General features: G+C 35.2%; 1 protein-coding gene across 2 annotated transcripts in view; it reads right to left on the bottom strand.

The window, feature by feature from the left end:
* LOC120624188 (dolichyl-diphosphooligosaccharide--protein glycosyltransferase 48 kDa subunit) overlaps nucleotides 1-12,848 on the bottom strand; it is a 67,719-nt gene that overhangs the window by 52,796 nt on the left and 2,075 nt on the right. Inside the window, exons 4-8 of one of the 2 annotated variants that reach the window (XM_039890563.1) lie at nucleotides 12,649-12,792; nucleotides 11,891-12,052; nucleotides 9,129-9,359; nucleotides 8,471-8,621; nucleotides 3,775-3,872 (exon numbers count right to left, since the gene is read on the bottom strand). In XM_039890563.1, coding sequence (XP_039746497.1) covers nucleotides 3,775-3,872; nucleotides 8,471-8,621; nucleotides 9,129-9,359; nucleotides 11,891-12,052; nucleotides 12,649-12,792 — 786 coding nt within the window. Of the gene's footprint in view, nucleotides 1-3,774; nucleotides 3,873-8,143; nucleotides 8,330-8,360; nucleotides 8,622-9,128; nucleotides 9,360-11,890; nucleotides 12,053-12,648; nucleotides 12,793-12,848 lie in introns of those variants that run through there. The other variant, XR_005658750.1, reaches the window with a different exon arrangement.

Here is a 12,848-nt window from a genome sequence, read left to right as displayed (position 1 = left end):
ACGTAAACCAGGCAAATGACAAAAAATAGAAAAAGTTTTTCATATAAGGGTAAAATAGAAAGTTTAGAGCAGGCAGTGTTTTTGTGCATGTATCAAGTGCACGTGACTGGTTACGATAATAGTGATTATAAAGCTGCAGGGAGGAATGAAGACGAATTATCAAGGGAGCGACCCAAATACAACCAGTCTTACTACACCAGACAGAAGCGCCAAATAACCGTGCTCCGCGAGGCACGGAAGTGGACAACGCCAACTCTCCGAAAATGTGTATGGTGCAAGAAAGCAAGAATTATAAATAGAGTATGGCGACCTATTGACGATGCGTTGGGGTCCAAAGGGAAAGCATTGGTCGCTCCTTAAGGAGGTCAAACCAGTCACTGGTAGCCAGTGGCCCAAGACCGACGCCTTTGAAACTCGCAAAATCGGCCAATGCCGGCCAGCAGTGGAGTCAAGGGTTAATATGATGATATGAAGCCTCATTGCATTTTTTCTTATAGTTCAAACCTCATGTTTGGTATGTTTCCTATTCCTGCATAATATTATGATACTGATGACGATACGTGAAGTGGGACGGCTAAGGTGTTAGCACGCGGAAGTTTATTTTTATCTACAATACTTCTCATCGTTCGCAAGTGCATTGCACAGTGGTGTCGCATAAAGATAGTGGGACAAAACTCAATAAAATCATGAACAATTCGATTAATAAGCTAATCGAAATCTTTCTTAATGTCACATAGATAAGCACAGGCGTCTTTTCTCATAAGAGGGAGATTACACGCTGTAATCCTATTTATATGTAATTATTGCTATTACAGACATACCCCATAAATCAATATTTTTTCTGTTTCAACAACTTAAAATTCTTTATTATATCATATGCAGATATATGTTTTAAAATTAAATAAAACGAGGCACTCATTAACGTTGTTCCTCAATAAACTGAAATTGTGTCGTCACAATTGCTCCTATTAATATATCTATACTATATAAACTGAAGCGTTCTAAAGGTTTCACGCAAACACGCGTACGCGCTCTAAAGGTTAAGCTAAGCCAACTGGACTGGAGTCCCAACTAAGTCCAATCTTTTTCGAGAAACCTTTTTTACCACTATTTTCTCATATTGAACCCAGTGTATGTTGCAGCCAGTAGGACACACTCATTGAGAGTACATTACATTGGAAATGCAAATATCTCGGTTGCTGTCCTATTAAGAAAAACCGCCATTTTAGTATTCTTACTAACATCTATAGAAGAACTGAAATACAGTTGACAATTTCTCTATATAATGTCAAGTGATAGCGGACTTAACGCCAATCTACGTAAAGTCGTACGCGTACGAAAATCCTACAAGTTATTATGGCGACAACTCACAACGATCGGAGCCCACTGCGTGTTGCAGCCGGTATGACGCGCTCTTCACGAGTCCATTACAATGTGGACCGACTCCGGCACAATACAGGTGAGCCAACAATCTTGGCTGTTGTCCTATCATGAATAACCACTCGAAAATTCCTATTTCCTACTAATATCTATACAGACATACCTTCCTAGATTTTGTTTTTAAGTTATCCTACTAAGTGTTTACCTTAAGCAGCATACAACCAAGATACTTTAAAAAATCGTATAAGCGAAGCGTTCTGTACCTGTTTTGTCCATTAATGTTTTTTAGTATTTCCGGTCATAGCGGCAACTGTCTACAGGGTTCATGTGATGCAGCCTGGTGACAGACAGACAGACAAAAGAAAGGACGGCGGAGTCTTAGTAATACGGTCCCATTTTACCCTTTCGGTAAGGAACGCTAAAAAACTTATATAGATGTATAATATAATATGCCTACACATTACTTCGCCTTTATATATTACATAATAGCTGATCGGGCGTACGGTCGCGTTTTGTGTTTTTTTTTAATATACTAACGGGAATCGTTTATTTTCTGATTAAAAAAGTATTCTATCTATGTCTGCCTTCAGAACGCTAACTTGTGTACAACTTTGTTAGTGCTGTTATGCCGCATACATGTTATCAAAGTTTACATTTTTAACATTACGCGGTAAAAGATAAAAAGTGTCCCGTGTAGAGCTTATCTCACAGGACGAGATAATGGAAGAAATAATAAACTCATGGCGTCCATGTTAGCCCTTCAAAATGCACGCTACCTCCGTGTCAAATTTTCCCAAGATTGTCATGGTTGATCCGAACATACAAAACAAACAAACAGACACACTGTATGGATAGATTATTTTACAGAAGAAGGTGCTCGCAATGCTTATAATAATAATAATAAATAGATATACTACAATACACACATCGCCACATCGCCACGATCTAGCCCCAAAGTAAGCGTAGCTTGTGTTATGGGTACTGAGATGACTGATGAATATATTTATGAATAATATACATAAAAACAACCAGACACTGGAAAAATTCATAAACGTCACACAAACATTTTCCACTCGTGGGAATCGAACCCACGGCCTTGGACTCAGAAAGCAGGTTCGCTGCCCAATGCGCCAATCAGCCGTCGAATGTTTGAAACGATCACATCTAAAGCCATTTGTAATCTTATCTTGCGATAAATGTTACACTTGTGCTCATGTAGTGGAAAATTGGATCAGTTACAGTGAATAGTTTATTGCAATGTGTTTTGTAAAGCTAATAATTGCACAAAATAATTTTTTGCCAAGGCCAATTTAATTGGAACTTTTTGTCCATACACAAATGAAATTGTGTTTTATTAAACATCTATAACACTATTCTGAATTAAATTGTATTTTGCTACAAGAGTTAAGCAACATTATAACAGTGTGGTGAGATTATAGTCAAATATATGTTTTTAAATCTGGAAGAACAGAGAATGTACAGTGATGGAAATGAATGAAATGAATGGATTACAATGAAAGAGAATATGAGTGTAAAAGGAGTTGAAAGGGAACTCAGCATTTTTTCACATCTTACAAAGATCTGACCCCTAAAATAAAAAAAGCCTCGCAAATAAATGGAAATTGGTTCCACTCATCAACTAAAGTAACTACGTTTTGGCCGATTGGCGCATTGGACAGCGACCCCGCTTTCTGAGTCTAAGGCCGTGGGTTCGATTCCTACAACTGGAAAATGTTTATGTGATGTACGTAAATGTTTTCAATATCTGGGGTATCATATATTATAAGTATTTATGTATATTATTCATAAAAATATTGATCAGTCATCTTAGTATCCATCACACAAGCTACGCTTACTTAAGGGCTAGATGGCCACGTGTATACTGTCGTAGTATATTAATTTATTATTTATTTTATTAATAGTAGATCTAAGATCTAAGTCCACTTAGAAATTATAAAATTTACAAATTGTCTTGAGCCTGGATTTGAAAATTATATTCCGTTGGTTGAAAAGAACATATTCTGTGTATATGCATAAATCTGAGTTTATGAGCTCAAGTGGTAGAGTCACTACACACAGACAGACTTGACGTTTCAAAAGTGCTTATATTAGGCCTACTTGAAATAAATGAATTTTGAATTTTTTTAATTTCAAGGTTTGTTTACAACTAAATTAACAATGCAGTTATATTTCATTTCACTGATAATGGCAGAAATTGGTTCTAATTCCTATTACTTTTATTTAAAACAAAGAGTAGATATTCATAAATTTAATATCACTTACCCCTATTTAACATTGCTGCTTTATCCTTATAAGTAAAATTTAAGAGTAGTCATGCAATTTATTGCTTAGCGAGAGTTGCAAAAGTTCTGCGACATATATATGGTAGCATACCTCTTTGGCAATCTGGTCAAGCGCCTGCTCCTCTGCCGAGGCCTTGGTCTGCGTGCGCTGGCGTCGCGACGGATCCATCTTAACTGCCACTTCACTCGCTGGAAAAAAAAATTATTAATTTATTAATCCATACTAATCTTACTTTCTATACTAATATTATAAATGCGAATGTTCTCACGATCTGAATGGTTTTGGATAAAATTTAGCAGAGGGTTATATAGTCTGGAATAGTACATTTGCTACTTTTCTAACCAGTAAAACATCACAAGGAGTTCACATGTTTTACACATTTACATCAAAATTTTGTTGCAAATAAAGTTACGAGCAACAACTCACATTATAAATGCAACAGTGTGGCTTCTGTTTCTGGGCCTGTCTCCATACTTAGTTTGCTTGAACTGTCCGTTGTACGTGTGAAAAGTGTGGCTGTGTGTTTACCTGCTTATTTGTTAACTATGTTTGGTTCAACGCTGCATCAATCTTGGGGAAATTTACTACATATATTGTTAGCATCCTGGATATGGAAGTAGGAAAGTATCCTACTTCCATATTGTCAGAAAAGCAGTAGGGTGTAGCTTCCTATATTTTGTTTGTGTATTTTTATTAAAACCTCTGTTTTTTTTTTAATTTAACAGAAGTATTAAATTACATATGTATAACATTATGGATAGAAGTGCATATTGTAGAAGATATTTATTGATATATTGATTTTGTGCACTGAGATAGTCATCTTATCAAAGATTACACCAATCTTATTATAAAAACATGTGATATATTTTAACAATCTGATTGGTGAAAACTACACTCATATACACTGTAATACTTCAAAGTGATGTTAGTGACGAGTTGTAACAGTTTATGCAATTTTTGGCATATCAATCAATCAATCAAGGGCATGCATGAGTCTACTGCCTTTCCTAATTTTGTACAAAACAGGCTTTAAATATTTCTCCATATTAGCAATCAAGAATGTCATTAGTTTAAAAAAACAAAGTTTGCAATGCCATCTGCAATTTATATGGATGCAAGGTTAACATCTTTAGTATGGCTTCTTGCTTTGTAAGCAGTCTATATTCAGGGCTTGGTACTCAACTTGCATGATTTACCATACACTATGTAGCTCACTAAATGAATATAAATGTATTTATTTGGAATGCATATTCCAGAGGGACCTCAATATATTATCTCATTTATCTATGGCTATGACAAATTACAAGAATTACAATACAGTATTAATTATATAAATATGAGGTATATTTAAGATAATAAATAATAAATTACTTTCCAACAGAGCCTCATAACTAAACTAATAGTATTGACATAATTAGGTAAATAATATACCAGCATGGTGAGCACAAGTAAGAATTAAACTTTCTGTTTTAAATGAATTAAATAGCTGCATTGTACAGCATAGCATTTAATGCAAATCAACATTGTCTTCCAGCCTACCTTTTGGAATGTGTTTTTGGGTCTGCCCAAAACTGAAAGAGATTGGTGTGAGAAGATAGTTTATGTGGCAACATGATAAAAGAAGTTGAAACTTGTATCAAATAAAAATTGAAGTTTACACTCCAATAAAAGACCATTGACTATCCTTTATAAGACTGAACATTTCAATTTTCTAATTGAACACATTATAAAAAGAGATATAATACTTTAATAATACTTATTGATTGACATCAGATTTACTTTTTTCCTCAGAGTGTTGTCAAAATTGTGAATACTTAAAACAACAATGTAGTTGATAACACTATTTTATAACACAACTGTAAGATGAAAAAGCTAGAGTAAGCTAAGAGTCAATGAGTTTGCCAGGTTAGTTTAAGGAAACAATGTATTTAAATATATTTAACTCACAGTTTCCTTGTAAATTGACCATATCAACACAGGAGTGGTTTTGGTAGTTCTGTTGGTGTTAGTTTAAAATCCACTGCACTATCAATGTATGCACTGAGCACTAATGCTTTCTAATCCTCCTTGAGCACTGAGAGATCCTCATTTACATATTTATCTGGCACAGGTCAGCTCTAACCTAGAGGGTTCGTTGTTCCTTCCCGCGTGGATGTTTTCACAAAACATTATTAGAATTATAATACTAGCAGGAAAATGGGTGGGCACAAAGCCAACATATTTTTAATGGCAGTCCTATGTAGAATGACATCATACTTACGGGGCAGTTTACAGATGTAAACACATCGCTTCCACGCCAACAGCGGTACTTTTTCTCACGGGAACTTAGATAAGATCACTTTTTATCAATATCAGATTAGAACTGAACTGGACACATTGAAAAAAGCGAGTTTTAAAAATTACGGGGACACCTATTCACTGCCTACACAAATCACATTAAAATTACTATTTTTACACACTTTTTACTAAATACAAACAGTCTGTTGGCACCACATGTAATAATTAAAACTATGTAACAAGTTTTTAACATTAGAAATTGTAAAATTCGAACTATTTTTATTAAAATTAAAAAGACATTCTATGACATGCATGCCATTTTTTTCTGCCATTTATAACCGTTGCGTTCAAGAATGGAATGTCAGTTACTTTAAGGCTTCGTTCGCTATTAAAACTTGTGGAACAAGTTTCAAATTATCCATATTTTATTATGTACTTATCTGAAAACTGAATTCTGTAATCTAAAGTTTTTAAAAGCGCTACTATAATAGGTACCTACACTTAAATTGTGTCCACGTTGTTTAAATACTACAGGGCACAACTTCGTAGTAAAGACAGATCGATGTCGTTATCAATCCATAAGTTTAAAGAATGTGTTAAAACACATTTATTACAGCGAGGTTATTATACAATTGATGAGTTTCATAATGACAAGGTTGCTTGGAAGCATCCGGCTCCGCTTTCATCTCTCACAAGATAGAAAAATGAATGTTAAAATATAAAATGTAAATTTTTGATGTTGGAAAAGAGCAACTGCTGAGTTTCTTGCCGGCTTCTTCTCGGTAGAATCTGCCTTCCGAACCGGTGGTAGAGTCACTACACACGGACAGACTTGACGTTTCAAAAGTGCTTGTATTAGGCCTACTTGAAATAAATGAATTTTGAATTTGAATTTTTGAATTTTGAATCACTGAATTGAAGACGACATCGGAGATCGGAAGGAAACCAATAAATAATGCAATGTTAAATAACATAGTATGCTTTGCGATCAATGATGGAATTTTTGGCTCATTTGAATAATTACGTATTTATTTAACTTTAGTTTCTGTGCTGCCCCGTTGCAAATGAGGATATATGCAATCACCAATACTTTCGTTAGTTCGTCAAGATTTTGTTGGCATTGATCAAAACAATCCCGTGCATGTATCCTTTTAGTAGTAACAGAGCTCGTTCGGGGAAGTTGTTGCCGGTGTAATTACAGGCACATGAGGCTTAACCCCTACGCCTCGAATTTATGGACACAGGGCGGCATGTTGCAGGACGTGCTCCTTGCATGCCGTGTGAAGTGTTGCTCTGTTTATAGGCGATGGACTTCCAATTACCATTAGGGTGGCCATCTGGTTGGTCCATCAATTATTACTATAAAACAATCCTTATGTATCAGACTACAAAGCGGAAATATGTTCTTAGGGCACCAGGATACTGTAGAAGTTTTTACAGTAGAGCGTTTTTTTAAATATATCTATCTTAATTCAGCAGTGCACAAATTCTTGGCACAAAGCTGGATAGGTTTAACATAGTAAGCAGCAGCATTTGCAGTTTCCTTTTTTTATCGACATTTAATTAAATAATTAATTTGGTTGAATACCGAAGATTTCCTCATTTTATATCATCTGCATACCCTGTGCATACCTCTTGCACGCCACTGCCGAAGATAACATAATTTTATCGTTTTCTAAGATGCACTAGTTGTCAAGTCAATGTTGTAATCCAATCAATCAATGAAAACACATTTATTACATCAGGGTTACTATACAATTGATAAATTTCTTAATGACAAGGTTGTTTGGAAGCATCTGGCTCCGCTTTCATCTCTCACAAGATAGAAAAATGAATTTTAAAATGTAAACTGTGAATTGTTGATGTTGGAAAAGAACAACTGCCAAGTTTCTTGCCGGCTTCTTCACGGTAGAATCAGACTTCGGATCCGGTGGTAGAGTTACTACACACAAATAGACTTGACGTTTCAAAAGTGCTTATATTAGGCCTACTTGAAATAAATGAATTTTGATTTTTTTGAATTTTGAATCCATGTTTGCGAAAGCAATGACCCTTAAGATAGGGTTTTCCTTGATTACACAAAGTCGTTATTAAAGTGTACTTATAATATGTAACAAATATCCTTATATAATAATCCTAAGAAATTAATTTAGAGATTATGTTAAATTAAAATAATACGCAATTGTCGATTAATTTATATTTATTTATCATAAAACACACAACAATAACTCATGTTATACGCTCATACTTTATAATATTGCGCCTACATTCATGGGGTTTATCTACACACTTATACTTACATAAAGACAATAATCAATCTATTGTGTTGTTACCGCATGTATGTGTTTGTTTATTTTATTTTAAAATCATGCTTTAAAAAAAAAAACGTAATGTTTTTTTTAAATTTTAAGTAAAGTACAAAAGGAGGAGTTTAAACGCCAATATTCGCCCGTTAAAGTAGTCGCAACATAATTCAACTTGATATACACACACAGACTATATTATTCACTCTTGGTCTTTGGCGTCTCATCCTTATAGTATAGGAAGACGAACGAGAACAGGAACACGCCAATCATCATGGAGAAGGCGCTAACGTAGTACGGGTACGCGCTTGGTATGAACCTCTCGTACTGTGTGTGCTGGAGGGGACGTACAGATACCTACAATGAAAAACAAAATCAGAATCACAGGCGATGGAGAGAGCTATACTCGGTGACACAATGTCGCTACAATGCGGGCTTTAATAGTCATAATCACACTAGCCGGGCCCCACGGGTTTAGGTCTGTAGACTTGTATTGTACACCACATAAAAATACATAAAAATTGTAAATATTTTTTTTTACATAAAGTATACAATTTGGCGGCCTTATCGTTACAGCATTTTTCCGTGAATTGTTGTAGCGATAAGACCGCAATTTTTTTAGTGCGAGAACGTTGATCTTAAGTTAACAGCTGAGAGCTGTAGGGTGCCCAAAATTATTTTTTCCGGAGACTAATCTTTTGTAACCGTTAATTTCTGTATCTTTAAGTAAAACAGAAAATTAAAAAAATATATGTTCTCAAATATGGTTTATGTATGACATATTAAAAAATCCGCAATGGAAAAAAATATATCCTGTAAAAGCTCGCCAAGGTATAGATAAAAATACAAAATTAATTAGCTCACCTGTGTGGAATGATACAGTCTGGTGTATCCGATCCTGTCATAATCAACCTTGAACTGGTACACGCCCCACACGTCAGGCACTTTGAACACTGCTTCATAAACCCCGCTGGGGTTGCGTTTGAGCGTGGTCCGGATGAACGGGTCGATGCGCACAAATTCCAGCTGGACATCGTTAGCTTCGAACGGCTGCCATTTGCCATTCTTTAGTTCTTCTATCTCAATTCTGTATACCTGGAAGCAAGTGACAAGTTTCATATTTAATTTTGGACATGTTTTAAATATTATTTTGTGAAATTATTAACCACTATTCCGAGTAACTTTCTAAAGGGATTATAAATTAAACACATATATATATTATTTTTAAGTGTTTATTTTTTGTTTCAACTTTAATATTTTTTTTACTGTTTGTTTTTTAATTTAATTCAAAGTTATTGACCCATACTTTGGGTTTTAGCTTAGAACAAAACTTTTTATTATTTATATTTTGATCTACTTCTAGTTATTACCTGTTTTGTGTACCTAATAACAATAAATAAATAAATGAAGATGTTATTTTTTTTATACCACTTCAAGTTAGTATTTGACCGCAATATCCCCTGGTCGTAAGTGATGATGCAGTCTAAGATGGTAGCGGGCTAACCTGTTAAGGAGTATGGTAGTCGTGTACCCCTAATAGGTTACTACGCAACATCGGACGGTAAAACTAAATCGCTTAGCGAAACGTCGCTTGTCGGTAGGATAGTAATTAGTCGCGGTAGTACCGACCGGACCAGACCAGACAATTCAGAAATTATAAATTCCATAATTGTCTATGCCAGGAACGAACGCGGGACGTTCTACTTAAATTCACAGCGCTCACCGTTGCGTCAGGGAGTTCGTCAAAATAAGGTTGAAATTTGTAAACAACCTCATCTCAAAATAAACTGCCCTCCCTCACTCTTGAGAACATTGAATTAACAATCAATACCAACATAGCAATGTGGGGGCCAATTTGCCTATAACAGGCTGTCACTCGTTTTTAAGAGTCAACTTATCGTCTACCTTCGTGATAACAACTAAGACACCATGAGGTATCTTTGCCTCCGTCTAAGTTTCATACAACACTGAAGATGTTGAGGGCTTCTGGAAGAAATCTCTTTAGAGATAACTGATCGTCCTTGTACAAGTCCTGTCTTTTTATGTTAATTTTTAAATTTCTGGTAATAAATAAATAAAAATAAATGAAGTGTCAAACCCATGTGTGTCATGTATTATTTGTATCAAAATACCCACCGACACAATATCATGAACATTGGCTGTAAAGCAAAAATAATTTCAATTATTTCCGGAAAATTATCTATTAGTTGAAAAACAATTACTAACCCATTTGTTTAAATGCCAATCAATTTATTGAAATATCTGGCACATACGACGTTATAGTTATCAAAAGTTTCATTATAAACAAACTTGAAACTTACTGTAATCATTACATATTATAAAACAAAGTCCCCCGTCGCGTCTGTCTGTCTGTCTGGGCGCGAAAGACCGAAAAACTGCCCAACGGATTTTCATACGGTTTTTACTAAAGAACTGAGTGACTAATGCGAAAGGTTTTAGTGTATATTTTACTTTGGTTTTCTGTAAATTCTCTGAAATATAACGATGTTTATTAAAGATGTCATACCGACTTGGAGTTTTACTGGCGCCGCGAAAATTATTGATGATACATAAATATAATGTACTACATGTTTAAAGTAATCGATGTTATCTAAAAAAAGTCCGCAAGGCTATATGTCTAATTGTTTGGTTAAGTCACAATACTAAAAATTTAAATTCATTACACTTTTTTGCGATTACGCACGCGATAAAAACAGATTAGAGTATGCATTTTAATTTTAAAGTATTACTCTCCTTTTGACCCGATACCACATGAGTACAATTAATTTTATTTAACTTAATTAAATACATGGCTGAATACTTACCACTATCTGCAAAGAAATAACAATACTGCTTATTAATTTATACTATCAACATTTTTTTAAACCTACATTAGGTTACTCGGAAACCTTTTTGGTAATAAGAATTATCAACACATTTGTTAAAATGCTAATAAATTAAAAAAAAATCTGACATAAATCAAATTATAGTTATCCATAGTTTAATTATTTACCCACTTTATAAAATTACTGTAAGATTAGGTTTAAGCGACGTCAGGCGAGGCGGTTGCTCGGGTAGTTTAATTTTTTATCCACTACAAGTCAACCCTAGACTGTAATCTCATCTGGAGGATGCAGTTATATTAAACTCATAATCCGGTTCTACGCGGCATCGTAACGGAACACTAAATCGCTTGGCAGCAAGTCTTTGTCGGTAGTTTGGTAACTAGCCCCAGCCGCAGCCTCCCACCAGACATATTGACGGTCGATTGGCGCAGTGGGCAGCGACCCTGCTTTCTGGGTTCAAGGCCGTGGGTTCGATTCCCACAACTGGAAAATGTTAGTGTGATGAACGTTAATATTTTTCAGTGTCTGGGTGTTTATATGTATATTATATGTATATAATAAAATAAAAAATATTCATCAGTCATCTTCGTACCCATAACACAAGCTACGCTTACTTTGGGGCTAGATGGCGATGTGTGTATAGTCGTAGTATATTTATTTACTTATATAGTAGAATGTAGAATAGTAGATGAAAATTTTTATCTGGAAAAAAAATAATTTAAAAAAAGGGATACGTGGGGAAAGTCTGAGGGGAAAAACTAGACTAGAAACAAAACTTACAACAGAGTCGGTGATGGTGTAGGTGTTGGTGGTCTGCTTGTCGTCTTCGCGGTGGTGCGACACGCGGCGCACGCGCAGCTGGCCACGCTCGCCAAACGCCCACTGGCTTAAGTGCACTGCGAGGGCTTTGTTGCCAGACAATGACGCTTTCACTTTGTCACCCTGCAATATTATATTATGTGTGTAAAGCAACTATGTTTTTAGGGTACCATGCCAATGGGACTTTATTCATATGCCTCTGATGTTGATTCAGAGGCGTGCACTGGGTTTCTTACCAGGGTATGCCTAATGCGGGAAAATGTCATAAAATGGTAAAAATCCTCCTTCTATACAAGCTATAATCAATTTTAGGGTAAGCAGTGCTTTTGCGCATGTATGAAGTCAGTATGATGAGTCAATATGATGATAATGATGATGGTTACAATAATACCCGTTTTCACTAAATATAGGAAACGCCTTCACAAATGCTTTAGGCAATGTCTATAGAAAAAAACCTTTCACAAACTAAGGTGATTTCTAAGGTGTTTACTATTGGTCAACAGTAGATTTATGCCAAGTAGTAGTTATAATATCCTTAGATTAGGCTTTCCTTATTTAGGTCTTGTTCGTCATTAGTGAAAACGCGCATAATTGTTTTATAGGGTTTCTGTAAAAGTCCATCTGTAAATCCAACCATCGTGCTAGGTTGATTTTTTTTATTATTTCTATTGCCACTAAAACAACAAGAATTAAAAGAGTAATTGTATTATCAAACTCACATGCACTTTAGAAACTGGTGAATTGAAGGCCTCGTCAGAGAAGAAGAATAAAGAACCGCTGAAGATGATGCGGGCATTGTTTCTTGCTTGCAGTGCAGCTATCAAGACTGTTTTGCGACCAACAGCGTGGGGGTATTCCTTAACCTGCAAAAAAAAACAAAAACAATATTGTAGTATCTTCAACTTAAACTTGAATCCGG

The sequence above is a fragment of the Pararge aegeria genome, chromosome 6, assembly GCF_905163445.1.
Source record: "Pararge aegeria chromosome 6, ilParAegt1.1, whole genome shotgun sequence".
Classification (NCBI taxonomy): domain Eukaryota; kingdom Metazoa; phylum Arthropoda; class Insecta; order Lepidoptera; family Nymphalidae; genus Pararge; species Pararge aegeria.
This window is presented reverse-complemented; position numbering and strand designations above follow the sequence as displayed.